The sequence below is a fragment of the Equus caballus genome, chromosome 7 (genome assembly GCF_041296265.1).
Source record: "Equus caballus isolate H_3958 breed thoroughbred chromosome 7, TB-T2T, whole genome shotgun sequence".
NCBI classification, from domain to species: Eukaryota; Metazoa; Chordata; class Mammalia; order Perissodactyla; family Equidae; genus Equus; species Equus caballus.
The window spans coordinates 59124114-59149916 of NC_091690.1; the positions used below are offsets into that span (position 1 = coordinate 59124114).

Sequence of the window (25803 nt, forward strand, 5' to 3'; positions counted from 1 at the left end):
CTTCCGTGTTGTTGGGGCATCACACGAACGATTGTCCAGTGTCAGCTGCTTGTGTGATTTCACTCCATTCTCTGCCAGCATTAGTCAACGGAAGCTCAGTTAGCAAGAGCAATGTCTGTCGCTGCTGAAAACCACATAATTCAATAGGGAGGTCATATGGCTTGGCGTTATAAACACGGACCCTGGAGTTAAAGAAAGATCATATTTCAAATCAGGGTTCTTTCACTTACTAGCAGCATGACTGAGAGAAAGTTATTGAGACTAACTAAGCTTCCTTTTCTTCATCTGTACACCAGGAATCCCAGAGGTGATGAAGATACCAACTCGATTGTTGGGAGGATTAAATGGAATAATATTTACAAATACAGCACTTAAAATGTGCTCCAAAAATTGTAAGGAGCCATTATTTTAGTAGGTATTTCATTTGTGCTTATCAAGAATGTGCATGCCTACAGCTGAGTCCAGTGTTCTATTTTTGTCAGATTTCCTATTGTCATTCCTCATCATTGCATTCTTTCGGCATATTCTATCATTGTTCCTGTGATCTTTGTATTTCCCACAGGGAATCTTCTTGCAAAATCATGAAATTTTTTGCAATAATCTTAAGCACTACCTAATTCATGAGCTATGTAAATTCAGGTCTCCATAGTTCTATTTTCTTAAAATATAAGACAGCTGTGTGGAAAAAAGAATATCACCTTTACCTTTTATTTTAAAGAGAGACATCACAGTTTTGCGGCCTGGTAGCCAGAAATTTGATTTTTAAGCCGTGGTTGTCTGACTCTGCTACACACTAGCTATATAATCTTGGGTGAATTATTTGATTCTAGAAACCTTGGATAACTTATTTGTAAAACGAGAACAGAAATAACTAGGTAAGCTTCTCCCTGGTTGCTATGAATTTAAAATAGAGAACACAAGTGAAAATATCGTTTCTCTGAGAAAATGAGTACCATGAAAACTTAACATATTTTTACCATCATTTTTATTGTTGCTAAAAAAATATGGGTCACATTTACAGCCCCCAGACATCTTGCTTGCAGGGTCAGTTAAGAGAAAGGAACTTTTGCTCTCAGTGTGTAAGGATTATTTTAAAAAGCAACCATTTGAACTAAATTTTGTCTTGGTTTTCATATGAAGATTATAAAATGACTGAAGCAATGGTGCTAAGAATACAAACCTAAATTCTGCGAGGGCAAACCAAGACTTGGAGTGTGAGAACGCAGACATCAAACTTTTGATAGAATCCTACCAGGAAGCAAGACCAGCATTGTCCTGAGTGAGCTTCGATCTCCTCAGTTACTCAGGACACGTGACCTGAGGTGCGAGGCTGGAAGAGCCTAAGGAACCTCTGCTCGTAGTTTGGCCAGGATGCTTTGGTTTCTGACCTAATTTTGGTGTGCCCTCTCCGGTGAAGAAACCCATCTCCATCTTCTCAGTTGCCAAGAAAAATCACTAACAGTATAATTCCTTTATTTCAGATTATAATTTTCTATATAAATATCAATAATTAAACATTATTACATAAATAAATGCAAAAATAAACAACACAATTGACTTATCAAAATAAGTAACATAGCTACTATTTACTGAAAGCCACTCTGTGTTAAGTACCCCCGAGTACTCTTTGCTACTAAGATGATAAGGTTTGCATGAATCCTCTCAGTGGACTTTTCACACAAACCCATGAGAAGGTGGTATTTAACAGAGGACTATGCTGGGACTCAGAGAAGTCAGTCTTTTTTACGTTTTGGTGATATTACCTTCTTTTTTCAGTGTTCCAAAACTCCTCACGATTTCATGAACAACAGCTGCTCCACTCTGAGGGTCAATGCCACCAAACACCCATGCGTCACGGTGACCTCCAAGAATGACATATCTGTCTAAAAAGCATGATTGCAAAATTATTTGTCATTTCAGGTCAATAACAGGGTAAGTTGCAAATGACTTGATAGCATCTAAACACAGAGCTCTCATCACTCAAAGAAAGATAGCAAGGCTCCCAAAGACTTCAGTAAACAAATTATTTTACTCTGATTTTGACATATGAAGATATCAATGTGACAAGCACATGTACACATCAATGTATTACAGTAATAAGTATAGATGTAATGATAAGTAAGTATAAAATTATTCTCTTCACCTCTTTATATAATTCTCTAGTATTCTTGTTACCTACTTACAACTTTGTTTCCAGTTTTTTCCAAGAGAACACAGTGGCCACGTGCTAAGTTCTCCACTTTCTACTCCTTCTATTCAATTTTCAAGGTACAGCTCAAAGATTTTTCCCTTCTATGAACCTTTCTTATTTTCCAGAGAGGGAGGGCATTGCTCCCAACTCTCAGGGCCATCTTTTCATATCTGATAAAGCACCTACCACACTTAAATGTATGGCTCCCTTCCCACACTGTGCCCTCTTTGTCCCAGGTCCGTGTCTTTTTATCCCTTCATCCCCAATGCCTAGCACAGAGCTGGCACAAAATTGGTACTCTGTAAGATTCAATAGCCAGTTATATATCATTGAGTAGTCACTGGAAGCATAGCAACATTCTTGGTCCCTGAAAAAAATCACTGACTGCTTGTAAGAAAAATATGCAATTTAATTCTATCTGTTTAGGTAAGAAACATATAACCACACAATTCCTAAGGAAATGGAACATAGTGAAGACCAATTATAATACGTATGAATCAGCAGGTCATCTGAAATCCTGTGGAAATCATGTGTTTATATATTTCATCGACTTCAGTGGAAAACAAAACCGTGTAAAGATTTATTACTTTAATTTTCTGAGCACTTTTATTTTTATTTATTTATTTATTTATTGCTGAGGAAGATTCACCCTGAGCTAACATCTGCTGCCAATCTTCCTCTTTTTGTATGTGAGCCACCACCATAGCATGGCCACAGACAAGTGGTGCAGGCCGGGGAACCAAATCCAGGCTGCCAAAGTAGAGTGAGCCAGACTCAACCACTAGGCCACTGGGACTGGTCCTATCTTTTATTTTTTTATTGAAGAATCTTTGGCATACAATATCTTCTTAGTTTCAGGCGTACATCGTAAGAGTGCTATCTTTCACAGAGATGTTTGTAGTTATCATGAAGATATTTCCCCATGCGAAATATGTGGTGAACAAATCTGGAAAACTCAGAGAAAACACCTCAAAAACAATCCCTCTGCCCTTCCTCCCATGATCCTTTAACTGAAGCACATACAGTCTATCACTAACTCAGGTCACATGACCCGCTTAGCCCCAACATTCACTTTTCTCCACAACAAGCACCACAATACAAAATTACTTCATATTTATGTATTTTGTTTATGTACGTTCCATTAGGGCAAAGGGTTGCTTTGCTCAGTTCACCCGACATTCCCAGAGCTCAGAGCAGTTCTTGGCACAGAAGACTTGCTCTGTCAATACCTGCTGAGCAAACGATTGATTTACCTGGTTCCACTGCTCCTCTGAGAGTGCCAATCACATTGTAAATTCTTGTCACTTTATTGTTGGAATGGATGTGCATCTTGACTTTCCTAATGCAAAAATAAAGGACATATTCTAAAAATACTGGTTAACAGATTACTACCTACAATTTTTGTTTGTTTATTTGTTTTTTGAGGAAGATTAGCCCTGAGCTAACATCTGCGGCCAATCCTCCTCTTTTTGCTGAGGAAGACTGGCCCTGAGCTAACATCTGTGCCCATCTTCCTCCACTTTATATGTGGGACGCCTACCACAGCATGGCTTGCCAAGCGGTGCCATGTCTGCACCGGGGATCCGAACCAGCGAACCCCAGGCTGCCAAATTGGAACGTGCACACTTAACTGCTGCGCCACTGGGCCAGCCCCTACTACCTGCAATTTTTAAATCTTACATCATTGTTTAAAAGATTTCTAAATGTACACTGGCAAAAATTACATGGGCCAACTGTCCAATGGTAACAATGTAAGTTCAACCTGTGGGTTCCTTTCCTGCTGGTACTAGATAGATTTTACTTCTTTCAGTCATTCTCTGTAATTTTTTTTTAAAGATTGGCACCTGGGCTAACAACTGTTGCCAATCTTCCCTTTTTTTTTTTTCAAAGATTGGCCCCTGGGCTAACAACTGTTGCCAATCTTTTTTTTTTTTTTCTGCTTTATTTCCCCCAACCCCGCCTGTACACAGTTGTATATCTTAGTTGCATGTCCTTCTAGTGTGGGATGTGGGACGCCGCCTCAACGTGGCCTGACGAGTGGTGCCATGTCTGTGCCCAGGATCCAAACCCTGGGCGGCCGCAGGGGAGCGCGCAAACTTAACCAGTCGGCTACGGAGCAGGCCCCTGTAATTGTTTTTTTTTTTAAAGATTTCCTTCCCCCAAAACAAGTTACAATAAAAACAGTCTCTTAACTGTGTAGAGAAGTTTCCAATAAAGCCAGGTCCAACGTTGTAGGGCACCGGGAGACTTCCTTTCCAGCTGCTCTCCGGTGGTGCTGATCCACCCATTTTTCTGTGAACACAAAAAGTATTATTAGCTGAAGGAAAACTGTGGAGTTACAAGTTAAAACATCAATGAACTCGTTTTCTTGAGTGTCTGTTCCTAACGACTTCTCTGAGTCAGAGACAATGCAAAGTGCTTTGCATATGATGTGCCATTTAATCCTTACCACAACTCTTAGGAAGTTGGCTCCAGAAGTCTCCCCACTTCACAGATGAAGAGCATGAGGCTTCAAGAGATTAGGCAAATGCCCATGGTCATGCAGCTTCAAATATCTGATAAAATCTCAGACTCTGTGTTACCAGTTGACAGTAGTGAACCCTGTATAAAGTGCTCTCCAGAGGATGCTCTGAAGATACAGCTTGACGTCAAACTCCTCGGGATATTCCCTTATGTGATTTCTCCCCCTGACAAAGACACTCAAAATATGTATATAGTCATCCTTGCAAAGTACTTTCACACACATCTCTTAGGGAGAGAGGAAGAGCAAGGAAACGGTCTTCACTTCAACCAGCAGCCCCTAAAAACTTCATGCTATATTTTTTCAATTCAGAAAGGTAGAAAGATGCAGGTGGATCAGCGAGTGCATGCCAGTAGCCCTGGTTCTCTCATCAGGTGACTGAGAAGATAGATGATACTGTTTATGGATGATAGAGCATGGATGGACTTTTTCTTGATTTGAGCATGGAAAGCAAACGTACCTTTGCTAAATAGCAGCAGATAGAAGAAGGTGGTTCCAGATGAACTTAAGAGAGTGGAAAACATTGATGTGTCTTTTACAGCTCTCTTTCGGCTCACGCGCCCCATGCACCCTAGGCTTTGCAGTGGAGCATGCTCTGCAATCTCTTCCTTCTCTCTGTGCCCACACATAGGAGCTTGTTCCCTGCCTACCTACGTGAGGACACGAGAGCAGCTCAACTTGACCTAGAATGTACCACACACCCAATACTGAAACAATCACTAAGATTATCTTCTCGTGGGAAACTAAATATAATCTTCTGTTTCAAAATGCTCTATCAGAGAGTACATGCTTACTTTCTTTTTTCCTACCTCACTGGGGAGTTTGGCTAATAAACATCTCAAGTAAGATATTATAAAATTTATTTATCTATTTACAATAAAATTTCACATAAGAAGCATCAAGTAACATTAAGGGACCTTTTACATTGGTAAAAAAGTGTAACCAATAGTCAAAATAGCAGAGTATTAAGTATGCAAACTTACAAAAAAGTAGAACATTTTTTTCTCAAAAAAAAGTTGTGAAGGCAAGTGAAGAAGAACATACATATGCTTGATTATACATAAAATATTTCTACAGTACTATATTGTAAACTAATAATATTGATTGTCTCTGGGGTGGAAATGGGTAAGAGGGAAACTTTTTATTGTATACACCTTTGAATTTTGAACTGTGTAAATGTATTTCTTTTTACATCATTGGGAATATACTTTATGCATTATTTTAAAATCTGCCCTTTTCACTTAATAGTATAGCATAAGCACATATCCACATCATTAAATATTCTTGTACAACATATATTTTAATGGCTTCATGCCTATCATAGTTGGTAATATACTTGACTACTTATCAATTATTGAAGATTTGTGTTGTTTATGGTTTTCCACTATTACAAACATCGCTAAAATCACTTTCATCTCTTAAATATCACGAATCTTTAGAAGTTACTTATAAGTATGTTTAGACAAATGCGTAGTCCATGGCACCCTCAAAAGTTGTGCCTGATCTTGAATTTTAGCCCATATGGTAAAGTTGAGAGCCTGAAGAAAAAAAGACGGGGTGCTATTCCTTAATCTGTCCTTAAATTGGACAGATCGCTCCAACTTGGATGTCAATCTCCTCACCTGTAAAAATGAGAGCACTGCCCTGCGTCCTAAGAAGTTTTCTTATCAATACTAGAATAAAACGATTAAGAATGCCTTGAACTCAAAGAAGAAAAGGGACTAACTGGCCAGATGCTTTGGTCTCTAGCAAATTCCACTTTCAGAGGAGCCCGTGCTCTCTCCTCCTGAAGGATAATGGAGAAGAAGGGACATGTAGAGGGGAGAAAGTGGGCAGGAGAGGAGAAAGAGTTCCAATGTCAGGTTAAACAATAACAACTCTTTCAATAAGGAAAGCAGAGGAGCAAGGGGAATAGAGATGAAAATGAAATGGAAGTTGCGCTCACAGTGTTGTTCCAGGTCCTCCAAGAAGCAGACAATAAGAGGACTAGAAGAGTAAGTGATTTACTGGGAGAAAGGTCTGTGAAGGAAAGAACAAAGGAGGCAGGGAAGGCTGGGAAAGCCATGAGACTGCCATGTAGGTCTGATACAGGGTAAAGAAGAAAAGGAAGGAAGAAAAGAGTGTCAGGTGGCAGCATCTAGTTGAGCAAGGCTGTCAGGGAGTCCTGAGCCAACGTCTCCCACCAGAGGAGTCCTGTGCCTCCCAGTAACGGACCCTGCTGCACTCAGTCGCCGACTGGGAGCATCTGTGGGAAGCATGGCCTTGACACACACACAGTGATGGATTTTAAAGCCCAGTGGCTGGAGCAATTGATCAATTACGCTCCCTGCAGTTGGAGATCTGAAAGGCTCGTTTTCATGGCTGTTACACACTGGATACTAATACATAAAGTAAATTCCGGGATAGAATCGCTGTTCTATAAAATGGCGATAAAATTATATCCTCCACCCATCTCAGAGAATTTCAGTATCAAATAATAGAGACAAAAGCGTAAAAGGTGAAGATTGCCAATAAGGAGAATTACCCAAGGAGCCATCTGTTTGTTTCTTACAAACTTACTCCAGGAGCTTCTGTGCGTCATCGTATCCAATTGGATGAACAGGAATACTTGGAAGACCAACAGCCTCTGCGATTCCACGTCTATAAGCATATTCTGAAAAAAGTTGAATGTACTAATAAAAATTCAGTCCCTTTCAAAGGTTCTCTGAAAATCACATTAAACACATTCTTAATATTGCATCTACCAGAACTATTAAAATAAAAAACACAGACAATTTGAAATGTTGGCAAGAATGTGCAGCAACTAAAACTCACATACATTCCTTATGAGAGTGTAAAATTATACAGTCACTGGATGACCTTTTTGAAAAGTAACGTTAGACAGAATTATGCACTAGAGCACAGCAATCTCACTCCCAGGTATCGACCCAAGAAAGACGGTAACATATGTCCACAAAAAGACCCTACAAAATTGCTCACAGCAGCTGAATTCGGGTAGCCAAACACCGGCCATGGTCCAGGTGTGTGTCAACAGGAGAACAAACAATCTGTGGCATAGTCCCACAGTAGAATTATATTCAGCAATTAAAAAGAAGAAACTACTCGGGTGGGCCCGGTGGCGCAGCGGTTAAGTTTGCACGTTCTGCTTCAGCGACCAGGGGTTTGCTAGTTCGGATCCCGGGTGCGGACCAGTGTACCACTCGTCAAGCCATGCTGCCGTAGCAGGCGTCCCACATATAAAATAGAGGAAGATGGGCACATATGTTAGCTCAGGGCCAGTCTTCCTCAGCAAAAAGAGGAGGATTGAAAGCAGATGTTAGCTCAGGGCTAATTTTCCTCAAAAAAAATTTTTTTTAAAGATAAAAGAACAAACTACCAATACACACAATAACATGGATAAATCTCAAATCATTGTACCAAGTGAAAGCAACAAGGCACAAAATAATATATACGTCTGATTCTCTTTATAGGAAATTTGAAAACAGGCAAACTAGTCAATGGTGACAGATATCAGAAAATGGTTGCTTCTGGGGGCTGCAGTGAAAATTGACCAGAAAAGGGCACAAGAGAGCATTCTGGAGTCACGGAAATGCCCTATATCTTATTTTGAGTGACAAAGAAGTATACAATTTAGAAAATATATTGGGGCCGGCCCCGTGGCTGAGTGGTTAAGTTCGCGTGCTCTACTTCGGTGGCCCAGGGTTTCACCGGTTTGGATCCTAGGCACAGACATGGCACCGCCATCAAGCCATGTTGAGGCAGCATCCCACACAGCACAATCAAAGGGACCTACGACTAGAATATACCACTACGTACCGGGGTACTATGGGGAATAGAAGAAGAAAGAAAAACAAAAGAAGATTGGCAACAGATGTTAGCTCAGGTGCCAATCTATAGAAAAAAAAAAATGACTGAACTGAACTCTTAAGATCTGTGCATTTTACATGTACATGAGATACATGTAAACTCTACCTCAAAATAAAAACACATATTCTGCAATTTCTTCAGATTTAAGAAAAATAGGAGCATTTTTCCATTTTTTCTCCAAATTTTTAAATTATCTAATAAGAACTTTAGGTGACTGCAAAAGTTTGTTCTTCTTTTCTTTTGAGGAAGATTAGCCCTGAGCTAACTGCTGCCAATCCTCCTCTTTTTGCTGATGAAGACTGGCCCTGAGCTAACATCCACGCCCATCTTCCTCTACTTTGTATGTGGGACGCCTACCACAGCATGGCTTGCCAAGCGGTGCCATGTCCGCACCCGGTGAACCCCGGGCCGCCGAAGTGGAACATGCATACTTAACCGCTGTGCCACTGGGCCAGCCCATAAAGTTTATTCTTCTTATGGGTAAAATGACATAATGATATGTTGTGTAGGATTTGTTTTAAAATTCTCTAGAGTAATAACCAAAAAAGGGAGGATGAAGAGATGAAACGAGAGTGACAGAATGCAGATAATTATCTCTATTTTTGTATGTTAGAACTAATACAAAGGAAAATTAAAAGGAAGAGAAAAAGAATAGGCCACAAAATGAAATTCAATAAATGTGAGCCCCATTGGGATAACATGACTTTCTCCGCTAAAATGCCATCACTCAATCTGAGGATAATCAACAGAAATATTCCAGTTAATCTCAATTTATGTACATATTTTTAACTTTTTATAACTAACAGAGCTTGGGAAAAGTTGCATTTTTTTTTAAAACTTGGAAATAAAAAGGTACAGTAAGTAAAGTTCAGGTAGATTTATGAGATTTTATTATAGGATAATATATATTGCTTAAAAGAATAATCTACGGGGGCTGGCTCTGTGGCCGAGTGGTTAAGTTCGCAGCTCCACTGCAGGCGGCCCAGTGTTTTATTGGTTCAAATCCTGGGTGTGGACATGGCACTGCTCATCAAACCATGCTGAGGCAGCATCCCACATGCCACAACTAGAAGGACCCACAACGAAGAATATACAACTATGTACCGGGGGGCTTTGGGGAGAAAAAGGAAAAAATGAAATCTTAAAAAAAAAAAAAAGAATAATCTATGACAGGGGCCGGCCAGGTGGCGCGGCAGTTAGGTCCGCACGCTCCACTTCAGCAGTCCAGGGTTCGCAGGTTCGCATCCCAGGCGCAGACCTACGCACCACTTATCAAGCTGTGGCAGGCCTCCCACATACAAAACAGAGGACAATGGGTATAGCTCAGGGATGATATTCCACAGCAAAAAGAGGAGGACTGGCAGCAGATGTTAGCTCAGGGCTGATCTTCCTCCAAAAAAAGTAACAATCTACGACAACGTACTATGTTCCAAGAAGACTTACAAAGCCAAAATACATAAGCTTTAGAGCAGTCTACAATTTGATAGAAAAACCAAATGAAGAATAAATCTGGAAATGCCACAGATACTTTGGCAACCTCTTCTAGCCAAGTTATATACCTTAGTTAGTTTTAAACCACACAAACTAAATGATCATAGATTTTTGTAAATGTCACCAAATAGCCAACTACATTCAAAATAAATTAGCTCCCTTCGTTAATGATCTACTGTTTTACGGGGGGCATTTCAGCATAAGACAAGCATGAGGACGCTGGAACCAGACTGCCTGAATTTGGATCCCAACTCTTCATTTAGTGGTGTGATGATCTTAAGGAGATTGCTGACTTCTAGTCCTGCTTTCTTCCTCTGTTAAATAGAGATAATAATTCTATGAAGCTTATAGAGTTGTTAATACATGTAAAAAGCTAGCATTTAGGAAAAACTCCTTGAAAGTTATCACTATTGTCTTTATATAGCAATGATGCACTAAGCATTTTCTAGACTCTATTTTCGAAATGTGTCATTTCAGGGGCTTTTACAGAACTTCTGTCCTACTATCCCTTATTGACAACCGAGAAACCCAAAAACTGTGAAAACCATAAATTGGGGAGAATTTACTTGGCAACAAAACCTGATCTGATATAAACTCATCTGAGAGCAAAATCTGACTTGAACAGACACAAGGCTATTTATACTTATTTACCTCTGCTTAGTATAATTATTCATACATTTTGTTTGTTTTTACTTTTGCTGAGGAAGATTAGCCCTGAGCTAACATCTGTTGCCAATCCTCTTTTTTTGCTTGAGGAAGATTAGCACTGAGCTAACATCTGTGCCAATACTCCACTTTATATGTGGGTCGCCCCCACAGCATGGCTAACAAGTAGTGTATGTCTGTGCCTGGGATCTGAACCCACGAACCCAGGCCTCCAAAGCAGAGTGCACCAAACTTAACCACTACGCCACAGGGTCAGCCTCTATTCATACATTTTGCTGCAAAAATATTTATATGCTTGCTTCCTGTATTATGTATTGTCCCAGCCTCCTATGTGAGTGTTATGCAATATAGGGTAAATGCACCATATTACTCTTAAATATCTGAAAATGTCTGAATTCCAAAACCCATCAGGCCCAAGGATTCCAAATAAGGGATAAGAGACCTGAACCAACAATTTTCAAAGTTTGAAACTTTTTAATTTACTTCTTAGATGCAAAGAGAATAAGAAAAAGACATAGCTTGTTATGTCAAAGGAAATCCTTTAATAAAATCACTTATAGATGTTGTTAAGTTTCCTCCGATGATTAAGGCCACTCACCATTTGCTGGGTAACCAGGTGTGAGAGGATCCCCTGCACCATTAAGATTTAAGATATTTCCACGCTGGACACCGCCGCCAGGAAGATTCCAACCGTCTGGATAGGACTTGACTCCAGGTGCAAAGTAATCAGCAGGGTCTGAGTACAGAATGACTCCTTTGGCTCCTGCCAGCTGGGCATTCTTAACCTAGAAAACACAATGTTTTTCTTCTTTCAAGGTGGTTGTTAAAAATTTTATAATATCAATTTTCAAAATTACATTTAAATAAGTAACCAAAGTTTTTATCTTTAATCTTTTATCATTAGACCTACAACAAAGGACATCTCACACAGAACTGGCTTTTTCTCTTTCCTACTACAAGCTCTAAAAAGGAATTTCCAGGGCTGGGTCAGCCCTCAGAGCAGCAGATTTGGAAAATGTTCACATTAGCATCAGCGAGAACTTGCTTATCTAGAAGCACAATAAGGAAGTAGATTTTACAGGCCAGATTCCCATTTCTTCTTTGGCTGAAAGGAAATATATTTGAAATTTAATTTCCCACCAAAGAAGAAAAAAAAATTAACAATCAAGTGATAGTAACTTTAAAAATTGCTGTCTATAAATTGGTTTCTCTTATCTATAATAATTCACATTAAAATTTAATTTAGGAATTATTTTCAAAGATAATATTCAAAACAAAGACACTGAAGGTTAACAACAAATCCAAGGCATGCTTTTTTGTAGACCACAGCATAATTTGCAGGTATAGAAAAAAATCTCTGTTCTCCCTGAACTTCTACACTGGCTGAATTCCAGCGATCCAATTTGGAACCCCCGTCTATACGCTAGTCAATGTGCTCTCCCCAGAAGGTAGGCACGTTACAGAATATGAGAGAATCAAGTCCTCAGAAAGCTTTAAGGATCTGGCTCTACACATGGAAGATACACTACAACTTTTGCTATTCGGGGACAAGGAAAAAGAGATGAGTTTTACCTTATTTCCACGGAAAATTTTCCCGTATCTGGCAATCACAATCTTTCCAGAGCAATTGATTTTCATGTCCCGCTCCAGTTTAAAGAAGTCTTCAGTTCGGGCATAGTTAACATACACTAGATCACCCTGTTGAGATCAGGAATGATTTAGTTCAAGCAAGATTTAACACAGAGATTTCTCTGGACTGTTCCACATCTTTGAAAGAGGGAAGAGGCAGAGTAAGCAAGATGGTCAGAAGTGCATGAGCTTCAGATAAGAGATTCAAGGAAGAAACGAACGTGAATTGTGAAGGCAATTAGCTGGGTTTGAGACATGAATTACATACATAGTAAGTTTTGTTCACATTTGTCTCCTCTAGAATGGCTGTAAGACTACAGAAGCGTTCCCCAGAAAGTGCATGTAAGTATACACATTGCTGCATACAATTGGAAGGGGTTCAGGCACCCTAGGTTAAGAAGCCCCAGATAGGAGCCTTATTCTCTTCAAAGGACATTCACAAACAGTAGCTTATTGAGCCTTGACAAGCACCACGTAAGGAAGGTCACATAATATCACTGCTTTATGGGTCTGGTTTCATATAATTTGTATGATTATGTGCAAGTCTTACAACACCTCTGAGTCTCAATATTCTCATTTGTAAAATGGCCTGTTAGGTTAGATCAGTGTTCTTCAAACATATTTTTTGCTCACCTTCTCCCTAAATTAATTTTGAAAAGCAACATACCCCCTCATATATTTTTAACCTGACATCTAAAATTGTTTATCATACCTTAAGTAGCAGCAAAGAATGCAATTTAAACAGCAACAATTTTAGAAGCAATTTGACCTCACTTTTTTTTTTTTTGCTGAGGAAAATTCACCCTGAGCTAACATCTGCAGCCAATCTTCCTCTTTTTGTATGTGAGCTGCCACCACAGCATGACCAGTGACAGATGAGTGGTGCAGGTCTGTGCCCAGGAACCCAACCCAGGCTGCCGAAGCAGAGAGAGCTAACTTAATCACTAGGCCACTGGGGCTGGCCCTCATCTCACTTTTTATATGTACCCAAAGGAATTTAAATACTACACTGGTATACATTTCAATACCATCCATTTAAAAAGTATAGGAACACTCTCTTTTCTTCAGTCAGAATTTTATCATTCTTTTTCCTCCTTGAACTTGTATTTTATATCCCTTCCCCCAAAGCATTTTACTCTAAAGTAAAATATATTCATACTGGACACTGGGATATGCTGCCCAGAGTCCCCTTAGATTCCCCTTCAACGAAGGTGTTCTTGCTCCAGCTGCAGGGAAGGCTTTCTGCAGACAGCTTTCAGTCCCCTTGCTCAAGGTCAGCTACAGACAGCCACCTTGCTCAAGGTCATGCCTCTTAGGATGCCACACACTAAGCGACTGATCGATGTGGGAGTAGAAAGATCTGAACATCTTAGTTCACACCAGGACAATTCTGAAGGACTATCCTCACTCCAGAGCTGCCCACTGGGTTGGCTGAGGCTGTCCTTAAGCTGGCAGTGAGGGTGACTTCTCTCTCCGCGTTATCCAGCTTCCTTCCCCTCCCTGCCACAGATATTGATCCCAGGAGAACACTCCTTAGTTAACATCTAGCACACCAAATCCCATTTCAGTTTCTGTTACCTAGAATCCGGGTATGCTTGAAAGTCTTTTATTAATCACTGCCAAACTTCCCTTAATTAAGAATACACTCTATATAAATTGAATTTTTAAAAATATTTATTTCCTGTAACAGGCTGTATGTGTTACAAAAATTCTTCAGGAGTAAGTTATTATTATAATTATTTGTAGTATCAAATTGAGTCTAACAACATCATTACAAATTTTTATAAATAATACCTAAGCATAAAATTTTACTTGAAATACATCTTTGAGTGTCATGGGATGTTAAAACATTAGGTCATGAATCTGTGGATGAATAAGTTATTGCTAGAATGAGCCAGGATTCAGCATCAGTTCTATTCACGTCTTATTCGTGGACATAAGTTCTGAGAAACCATGGGAAGGGAACGAAAGAAGTTTTATTATGGAATTTTCACCAAATTATTTAAACTTCTTCCAAGTTACAACCCCCAAAATCACACACTGACTTATTATCCAAGTTAATTCTAATGATATCAGTTGGAAACTCAATTAGCCTCATCTTTAATTTTGTTCAATTGCAAACCATTTGACTCGCCAAATCATTTGTGACCCAGCTATTAGAATCTTTCAGTATCATCTCTTTGTTTGGAGCTCTAGAGATTTTCTACAACTCTGAGATATGTTTCATATTGTTTTAGGATAGGTAGGAGGTGCCTTTGATTCATAAAATATGAGAAAAATGACCATAAATAGGAGGTGGGGACGGAGTACCAGCAAGACCTCACCACAGGCTAGTTCTCAATTCCATGAAAAAATACACTGAGAAATTATGATGCAACTGATTTCTTTAACAATCCCATGTTTGCCTTTGAAAAGTCTGTCCACACCCTAGTTTGAAACCCCTGTCCTACACGATTTCTAATATCCTACAATTTTATTTTGCCATTGTTTTCCTCTTTGACTACATTTCTCATAGCATGTGCACAACGAATTTACAACAGATGCTAAAATCAAGTTGTTTCCAAGTTGACTCTAAGATTCACTTGACAAACTTGTTGAAGATGTATCATTATGTGCTCAGCAGTGTTCCAGGCATTAGGCACACAGCAAGTCACTGTCCTTGAAGGAAGTTACATTCACATGGAGAGCCAAGAGATAAGATAATAAACAATAAACTAATAACTGAGTAAACTGTATAGCATATTAACTTGTGCTGTACAAAAATTCAAAAAAAGTTTAAATAGAGCAGGCAAACAGTGAACTAGTACTCAGGTGGGTGCAATTTTAAATAAAAAGAGGAAAGTCTATTGAGAAAGTGACCTTTGAATCTTTGCTTCATTAAAAGGATTCCTCTTAGCTCTTGTATTTCTTCCTAAAACCAACGCAATATTAATGCAACATTAGTGATAGCACCATATGTCTGATTTACAATTATTAGCCTTCTCTGGAGCTCACTCTTATTCTAACTGTGAATAGAGAGTCATTAATCAATTGGATTTCGGTGAATTTTGTTTTAGTGTAAGTGTCCCACTTGAAATTTATCCCTATTGAATATCACCAACTTTGGGGAGACTACTTCTTTAAATGTCTGTAAACTGTGGCTATCTTTTGATAAATCTACAATCAACACAAAACAACTATGATGGAGAAGGGATTGGAGAAGACATCAGTTTAAAAAATGACAGCAAACTTTGAAAATGAAAACAAGTGTGATAGATAGGCCCTCTTGGCACTTCACAAATGCAAGTTGTCACTGTTAGTTAGAGAAAAGCTTTGTTTTCAGACAATGACCTTCTTGTAAAATCTACACTGTACCATTGTTCTATGACTGGGAATAAATACAATCTTGCACTGTTAGCCTAGAATTTTATGTTTCTTTCAAGCTTCCATCTTCTTGCTCTTGTTAATAGAGACAGAATTGGGAGGTGTTATACCAGTGGTTCTCAAAGCACGGTTCTTCAGCCCTCAGAACCAACATCACCTAAGACCTTATTGGAAACAAATTCTCAGGCTTCACCCACGACCTACTGAAACTCAGGGGGCGGGAACCAGAATCTGTGTTTTACAACCCTCTAGATTACTGTGATGCATGCTGAACTCTGAGAACCACTAAGTTAGACTATATTTTAAGGACACTGCCAAACTGCTAATTTCAAATAGCCTAAAGCAGAGCCCAGTATTTTACGCTCAAGAGGATTCAGACGTAGATCCAAAGATTACTTATCGTGAAATATCCTAAACACACATACAGACATTCATAATTTTAAAAAGAATTAACACTTCACTGGTTGGGTTACAGGTGATCCAGTGAAGCACACTAGCCAGCAAACTCATCCAATATTTGAACACAAACAGTGACCCCATGCAGAATCACATGCTCCTTCCATCTTCCCATTAATCTGCAAGAGTTGAAGTCTACTTGAAAGAAATGAGTTAATAATCTCTATGATTCTCTTATGAGTAGAATAATTTTGTCAAAGTCCAAAAATTATTTGGGGGACTTTAACTGATTATACAATAAACTCACAAATTAATCTGGGTATAATTTTCTCCTTATAACATTCTGTCTTCCCATCCAGAAACATAATCTGCTTCTTTATACACAACATCTTCCCTGTTCAATAAATTTCATAGGGTTCTTCAACTAGTTCACACTCATTTAACTTTTAAGATTTTTAAAGTGTATTTTATATTTTATGGATATTTTAAATTAAATTTCTTTGTTATATTTTCTGCTTTTATATACTATTCGTCCAAATATACTTAATTCTAATCTGGTAATATTAATGCTATTTTTAAAAATAAAATTTACTAATTAACTTTTTTGTATATTCTGGTTATACAGACATATCACTATAAATAATGAAGAAGGAGGAAGTTAATTTGAAGACCCAAAGTGAAAAAACATAACAACAACAATTGGACAGTATCAAAATTTAAGATTTTTTTAAATAAAGGGCAACACAGATAGTATGAAAAAATAGGTGAAAAATTAGGAGAAGCTATTTGTAATATCTAAAACTGATGTTGAATGAATAACCAAAATATTTAAGAAACCCTTACAACTTAAGAAAAGGATGGAAATTCAACAGGAAAAGAAAAAGCCTACAGTTAACGATTTCACAGAGTGAAAAATCAGAGTAGCTAATAAATATATTTAGAGATGAGCAACCTCATATGTCATCAGAGAAGGGTGAATCAGAACAACAATGAAACAATTAAGTGGGCAAAACTTATAAAGTGATGTCATTTCAAGTGTTGATGAAAATATGAGAAAGGAACATTCATGTGTCGTTGGTGGGAGTATAAAGTGCTACACGCTGGACCTTGCAAAATTAAGTATGCCCTACAATGCAGCAATCCCGTACACGGTTTATTGTACACAAAAAACCCCTCGCAAGCCCCTATGGGGGCATGTATGGACATATGCACTCCAACACTGTAGAGTGTTAGAGACAAACCATATGTTTGCCACTAAGAGCTACATGTGTGTGCACATAAGACAGAATAATATGCAAGAATGAAAAGTAATGAACTATCCTGACATAAAGCAACATGGATAGATTTTTAAAAGACCATGAATTGAAAATAATAAGAAATCAAGTAAGACCTAAAGTATACTATTTATGTGAATTTAAAATATATCAAACACTAAACAAAGCCATGTATTTTCAATACATACATTGCTGAGGACGTAAATACATTAGGGTGGGTGTGGGATGGGAGAGGGATAGAAAAAAGGAATGAGATTGAAGAATAGGGATAAGAGATGAAGGGAAAAGAAAATAAATGAGGGACCTCACAGGGACCCATATGGCAGTGTGCCTGAACCTGAGGAAGAAGTTTAAGTGACCTCAGTACACCTGAGAGGTAAAATAAAACATCTCTTCATTTTCAGTTCTTATATCCCTTATTCCTATTCCATGACAATTATGAAATAATTACAATGATTGCAAGCATTCTTTTTATGTGCCAATTTTTAGGGAGATTTTTCCAACATTATATCATTTCCAATATTATATATCCAATATTATATCATTAAGATGTCAAAGTGTTCATTTGGAGTAAATTTAATACAACCAATGAAAAATATTCTTCTATTCTAAGTTTGTGAGAGTTTTTAATTTATAAATAAGTTAATGAATCAAATAAATTTGAAAATCGCTGAAATAGTATGATTTTTACCTTACTTATTAAAAATATGGCATTGCCTAATATTAAATCATCCTTATGATCTTATAATAAATCCTAACTGACTAGTGAAGATGGATTTTTAAATATCAATTCAATACTACATGCAAATATTTTACTTAGGATGTTTCCAATGATAGCCCAAACCCTGAACTCTCTGTTGAGCGCTATACCCAACTGTCAACTAGCAACTTCTTGTGAATATATCCCAGGCACTTCAAACTGAACAAGCCCAAAACTGAGTGTACTTAATGTTCACCATCACACTAGAAGAGAGAATTTTTAAAAAGATACTAATAAATTATATCCAGCTCTTTCAAACTTAGCTTTCTTATAAAAGGCAAAGTACTGTGCAGGAAGCTGGGGATCAGTCATAAAATTTCTGATGATAATTGTGCACACTGCTTTACTGAGTAAACTGCAGAAAGTTTTTTAGAATGACACTCAAGCTCTTCATACGAAAAGGGCAATGAATACTGTTATTCAAACTCTTTGGAAATTCATCAGTGGTATACAACGGTAGTAAAATATTTAGTATTTTCAGACAATAGAAATTATCTGGCAATAAAAAGGAATAAGCAACTGATAAATGCTACCTGTGAATCTCACAGAGTCTATGCTGAGTAAAAGAAGTCAGACACAAATGATTACGTGCTATTAATTCCATTTATATGAATCTCTAGAATAGGAAAAAACTGAACCATGGCGGCAAAAAAATCAGAAGAATGATTGCCTCGGGGGCGTGTGGAGTTGACTGAGAAAGGACACACGGGAACTTTCTGAAGTAATGGTAATATTTTCTACATTGAAGGGGGCTGGATTCCATGGGTATATTCATTTGTCAAACGCCGTTAAATGTATATTTTGGATTTGTGCATCTCACTGTAGTAAATTTTATCTTAAAAAACACTGTGAACAAAAAAGAATAAGACTTCCTTTCTCTTACTGCATTTTTACCTCAGGCATTCCTTGTGGCGAGAAAGCACTGAAAGGTGGCACAACATCTGAAATATTTTCATATCCTGGAGGAGGCGGTTCAAACAGGGAGGTGTTGGAAATCTAGAGACACAAAGTACAATAATCAAAAGTAAACCCAGGTAAAGTTTGATTACTACAACCAAACAAGGGAAAATGAGTATTATCTCTTTTGTCAGTCGAGGGTTAATCAATCCCTCAGTACTCTGAGAAGACATATCGCATACCCAGCACTGTGCCACAAGCTGTGAGGACTTCGTGAGATGAATAAACTATAGGCCGTGAGAAGTATAAGCACCAGCTTTTGATTTAGGAGGAAAATTTTAATCCTCAAATAAGAAGTAACCTTGTACAGTAATCTTAGTCACTTATAACAATGTTAAGATCATTTACTTAGAAACAAATTAAATATGAAATTCACTTCAGTAAAAAATCACATTTTGGGGGGAATCTGTATCTGACAGTAGCTAGATACACTCAATAACATTCACACTGAAAAGACCTAAAAACACCGAATCACAGATAATATCTTGGGGCCAGCCCAGTGGTGCAGAGGTTAAGTGCGCACGTTCTGCTTTGGCGCCGCGGGGTTCGCCAGTTCGGATCCCAGGTAGGGACATGGCACCGCTTGGCAAAAGCCATGCTGTGGCAGGCATCCCAAATATAAAGCAGAGGAAGATGGGCACAGATGTTAGCTCAGAGCCAGTCTTCCTCAGCAAAAAGAGGAGGATTGGCAGATGTTAGCTCAGGGCTAGTCTTCCTCAAAAAAAAAATTCCCTCTGAGTTAAGGATACTTGCTATTACCACTTCTTATGCTACAGGTCCTGGCCGGTGCAGTAGAACAAAGGTGATGGGAGATGGGGAGTGAATCTGGGCTGACACTAAACTGTACTCACTAGAGCCCCAATATTCTACCTGTCCTGAGGCTGATAAAATGAAACCAAATCTCCTAGCCTCCAAAAATCCCCATATCTTCCATATTCCCCATAATTTTTCTGTGATGCACGCAGGATACAAACGCATCTGAATCACTGGGGAAGATTATAAGAGAAACTATACTAAAGTGCAATAAAAATCCTTCTAGAAACAAAGTCAGTACATCAGCAAGTCTTCCAGCCAAGGGAGTACTGAAGCTGGTCTCACTTGATTTGCCTTTATGGTAATCTTCAATGTTACAGCACCACTGAGCAAGTGGATTTTACAGCAAGTTTATGAGTTATTCTAACACTCAGAAAAGTTTTTTAAGGTCAAAGAAATGACTTTTTGGGGTGACTTTATCAAAGGTAGACTATATATCACTAAACGTTGCTCACTTTCCAAGCTTCACTAATACAGCCTCAAATTATGTATTCTGAGTATAACTAAGAAAATTTCGGTTTGCAAATTTCTATTTACTTTGATGAATAAATGAAAAGCGATAAGAAAGGTTAAATATATTGAGGTATTTGAGGAAGCCATGACCTTGCTTCTCCAGGATGGCCTGACATGGCCTGTCAGGCATGCATTAAACATTTACAAATTGTCCCACAGCAAAGAACGCTGCCTTTAAAGATGGGAATGTACGCCTCCTCCCATACCAGCATTTCTTTAAAGATAAGCATTTCTTCCCAGAAACTAAGCGTCAAATTGACCTCCTGTGTACATCTCGTGACCACTGACCTGCTGTGCTAGCAAAACATCTTGTGATTGTAGTAAAAAAAGATACCCTTGTCATATGTGATGTATGTTTCTCATTCCAAACAGAATATAACAACGCGGTACACCTCACATCTCCGGAGTGCTTCCTTCCCTAGTGGAGGTTGCTCTCCCAGGCCACGGTCCTCAAATTGGTTCATATAAGAAACTCGCTCCAATTTTGGCTTATAGATTGATTATTGATTACTTGCACTGACAAGTTTTTGTGACATAAAAAGGCAATGTATAGTTCAATCCATATGGTATGTTATCTTTACATAAACAAAGATAAAATATTGTGTCTTTATATATTTAAAATATTTCTGGTAGACTCTACAAAACACTAACCATACTTGTTGCCTGTGGGAGAAGGAACTTGTCTGTATTGCGCAGGAGACTAAAAGTTTACACTCAGTCACATAGCTCAGCTGTGAATAGTTAGTGAATACTTAGTCACAATAATTATACTACATTGAGAGTTGGGGAGACAGTAAGAAAGCATCTGTAAGTTGTCATGGAGGAATGAAAATGGAGCTGAATTGTCACCATGTCAAAAGATAATGTCTGAATCTGAAACACAAGCAATATAAGCACATTATTTAAAGAAGGAGGTAAATATCAAAAGAATCAACTCCTGGTTCAATAGTGCTTGCCTCAAGGATAGGGAGGAATCAAGGCATTTTGGAGAACTAGGTGAGTCTTTGTGTGCAGGTATAACTTGGATAAAAATAAATATGAAAATGAACTAATGATATAACTTCGAAAACATTAAAAAGCTTTAGGCGGTGTGCTATTATGATTTATTATTAATATTACGATATTATGATTTCTTTACATATTTGGTCTTTGTCCCCACTTCTGGCACTGAGGTCCTAAAAGACTTGGAATTTCCTAAGTGAGGAGAATAAAGGTGCTTCTTGTTATGTTAATAAGGTGACTTTTGGACCTAAGGATGGGGCTGGTTGCCAAGAGAACCAACTGTGTGATTAGAGGGTTGGAACTTTCAGTCCCACCCTGGGGAGGGGAGAGGGGCTGGAGGTTGAATCAAGTGCCAACGGCCAATAATTTAATCAATCATGCCTACGTAATGAAGCCTCCATAAAAACCTAAAAGAACAGGGTTCAGAGAACTTCCAGGTGGGTGAACACATGGAGACACAGGGAGAGTGGTACACCTGGAAGCTTCTTGCCCCTTCCCACATACCTTCCCTGTGTATCGCTTCATTTGGCTGTTGATTCGTATCCTTTAGTATCTCTGTAATAAACTGACAATCTAGTAAGTAAAATATTTCTGAGTTCTGTGAGCAACTCTAGCAAATTAATCAAACCCCAGGAAGGGGCCGTGGGAACCTCTGATTTATAGCCAGTTGGTCAGAGTACAGGTAATAAACCCGGGCTTGGAACTGGCATCTGAAGGGGGCGGTGTAGTCTTGTGGAACTGAGCACTCAACCTGTGGAATCTGGCACTATTTCTGGGTAAACAGTGTCAGAACTGAGTCGAATTGTAGGACACCCAGCTGGTGTCCAAGAACTGCTTGTTAGATGTGTGGGGAAAACACACACATTGGAAAGTGGTCTAGGAACCCAAAGGAGGCAGCTAAAATCATTCAGGGAAATCTCCCAAATGAAGCATGATATATTTACATCATGATATATTTATATTATGTGACAGACTTTAAGAATTTAATAAATGCTTATAATAGCAAAAACAAATAACGAAAAGGAATAATAAAAGTAAAGGTACAGTCAAAATTGGGAGGTGAAGAAGGAAAAAAGAAGTGAAAGCTTATTTTCCTCATTGTACATAGACATGCCCCAAATCTGACACATCAAAACAGAGATTTAAGTATATGTATATTTTTAACATAATCAATATTTTATTATGTCATTAAACAATTCTTCTAAACATCCTTTTAAAGACTCCTTAGTACTTAATGATATAGATATGCTACCACTTATTTAATCAATGTTATGGGACCATATGCTGTATACTGACATTTCTCATACCTTTTTAAAAAATATTTATTACATCACTGACTGTAAAACATATTAACTACTAAGAAGAGACCGATTCATTAGTCAATAAGGAGGTCAGTGACATACTCTGAAAATTTTTTTAAATTTATATATATTTAAGTCACCTGACATTTTTAGTTCACTGATCAAGCAGGACATATTTGAACTTGTACACAATTCAGAGGCCCAACTAACAAGAGCACTGAAGAAGCTATCTAGATTGAAAGGGGCTATTTTAGTCAGATATAATAGCTCTAAAAGTAATATATGCTAAATAGGGATGAATATTTGAGTTATATTTTATGAGCTTTTATACTGAATATATGTCACGATAAGAAATGCCTCAATTACTTGTATTATCTTCTCTTTCTCAAGTGCCCTAACTTGCAAACAAGATTGTAAATTCTTCAGGCTAGATATCATTCCATAAACTTTCTCTCCAAACTCTCTTCCCCTCCGAATGCCCATATTCCAGTTCTGAGCACAGAGCTGAACCCACGATCACATAAGGCATAAGCATTAAGTACCAATAAAAACCTGCTGGCTCAAACTGCACACCGTGTCTCTGAATTTCCTAGAAATTTCAAACCTATGCAGTACCTTTTATGATCTTAACCTATCAAAAATGTATCTATTTTATAGACCTAGACTGTATTACGCTGAATGAACTAAGATGGAGACAGACAAACACCTTATGATTTCACTCATATGTGGAATGTAAAAAACAAAACCAAACAAAACAAATGAACAAGCAAAACAGAAAAGAAACTTTAGAAGCAGACGACAGATTGGTGGTTATCAGCAGGGAAGGGGGAGGGGGAGCAGGCAAAATGAGTAAGAGGATTCAAACATATGACGATGCATGGAAACTACACTTTTGGTGGTGAGCAGGTTGTAGTATACACAGATATTAAGTTATAATGCTGTACATCTGAAACCTATGTAATGTTATAAACCAATGTTACTTCAATTAAAAACAAAAGATAATATGATGGCATTTAGCACCATTTCAAGTACCTACAAGATGCTTAGTAAACACTGGTTACTATTACCTATAAAAAAAAAAGCATTTTAGTTGCTTGGAAGTTTACTAATATACTTTATATGAGTGCAATACTAAAAAATAGAAAATAGCAACTGTCATCAAACATTAATTTCTCAGAATCTTTCCAACATCACCTTAAATTCGAACATCATAAGAAAGTAGTTGACACTGATAATGAGAAATTAAAAGCATCATTCACAAGTTTCAATAGTCATTTTATCAATAATTGAAGATGGTACAGGGCCTTCTTTCATAGAAGGTATTTGAAAAGAACAGATGAGAGGAGTTTATTTTCTTATCTTTTTTACCTCATTTCCTTCTTCATCAATTATTGATACGTAGTTGGGATGAGTCTCATTTGGATAGGACAACAGGACGTCATAATGGGCTAACTCAACAGAATCCAGGCCAAATTCTTTCCACTGGGACTGAATTTGCTTCGCAAGCTGAAAGTTTTGTTCTGTTCCTGCTAAATGTGGTATCCGTGTAAAATTACTGGTGGACAAAAATTGAAAGTGGTTAGAAATTCATGTTTAGTCAGCCTTTATCCTAAATCAACAACCAATTAAGGCAGATTTACACTATAAAAAATACTTTGAGATGTGATACACAAAAGCGCAAAGTGGTACTCTTATTGCATCAAACAGATTTTCAAAGCGTTTTTTGAAGTTTTCATGCTCTAATTTGTACTCAGTCAAGAGAAAAACTGATCTTTTTCTGGAGAATTGTTACGTGCAATCTTGTGCATGTCTCCCTATATAGCAGATGAGGAAAGTGTCATATTCTTTTCTAAGACCCATGCATCTTGGAACTTTCATGGAATTATCTGTTTATTTCACTGTGTAAAATATATTTGAGATGAAAAATATTTTCATTCAAATGACCAAGCAGCAACATGTCAAGAATAATAATTGCATCCATTTTTAAGTACTGAAAGTTATAGCCAAGCGAGAAACCTTTTGATTAGCAATCATTCACAAAGTATCTTCATTAAGGAATAATCTGAACATATTTATACAAGTTCAGACTGGATCTCTTGTACTCCAACCTTCATGCATAGTGATACACTTCGAATCGATGAGAAATAGTCTGACCAGGACCATCTTTAACAAATAAACTATGTGGCCAAAATTTTGGCTACCAGAAATATTTTCATGAGTAGAGTAATTTCTCATTTAGTATGTAGACACTGTTCTTTTGTTTGTTTGTTTTAAATTTCTTTGTCCTGAAAATTTGTTTTTTCCCTGAAGATTCAGCTCATTGGTTATTTTCAATTTAAACTCCTTAAAGAAAAATGATTCACCTGACAGAGGAGCATGTATCATGAGAAGACAATTATTTATTTCCAGCTCATAAACTTCTTGAATTTCATGAATTTCTGATTCTAAATACATAGGTTTTTCTAAAATCAACACACTTCCATCCTTACATTGATTTTAGGAAAACTAACAGGCAACATGACTATGATGATCCCAATTTTAAATGTTTAATTTTATTGTGTATCTAATTTTTGATTTGGAAAACTACCTACCAAAGAAAATAACTCAATTTTTTAAAAAAATGAAATTCCTGTGATTAATTTAATTTTATAATTATGTTAAAATTATTTAAATTGTATTTACAAAGATAGCATTAAAATCCTCATTCAGTACATTTTTAGGGGCTTAACATCTTATATAAGATTTTTAATGTGTATTTGCAAAATACAGTAACAAAAAGAACACAATTTTAAGAGGCAGCTAAGCAGTCTATCTATCCTTTCATCAATGCATACCTGCAGAGAAAACAGAAAAATAGCCAACATGTTGCCATTTTCTTCCATATTACACAGATCACAAACTGTAACACAGTAAAGTGGGTGTAGATAACGCATATTTCCTGAAATAACAGCTATATCTCTGTCCCTACACACAAAAAGAGTTGCTATGGGAGTCTTGAACCTGCTCACCAAAGAAAGGAAAAAAAGGAGATCATTATCAGACTCTGTTATTATAAGTGA

At 37.6% G+C, this 25803-nt stretch overlaps 1 protein-coding gene across 4 annotated transcripts in view; it reads right to left on the reverse strand.

The window, feature by feature from the left end:
- The window catches only part of FOLH1 (folate hydrolase 1), a 52547-nt gene that overhangs the window by 21077 nt on the left and 5667 nt on the right, over positions 1 to 25803 (reverse strand). For all 4 annotated transcript variants that reach the window (XM_001489017.7, XM_070273221.1, XM_070273222.1 and 1 more), the window contains 8 exons: positions 24113 to 24299; positions 19053 to 19154; positions 12309 to 12434; positions 11335 to 11521; positions 7272 to 7365; positions 4385 to 4483; positions 3445 to 3530; positions 1764 to 1883 (listed from right to left, as the gene is read on the reverse strand). In XM_001489017.7, coding sequence (XP_001489067.1) covers positions 1764 to 1883; positions 3445 to 3530; positions 4385 to 4483; positions 7272 to 7365; positions 11335 to 11521; positions 12309 to 12434; positions 19053 to 19154; positions 24113 to 24299 — 1001 coding nt within the window. The remainder of the gene's footprint in view (positions 1 to 1763; positions 1884 to 3444; positions 3531 to 4384; positions 4484 to 7271; positions 7366 to 11334; positions 11522 to 12308; positions 12435 to 19052; positions 19155 to 24112; positions 24300 to 25803) is intronic.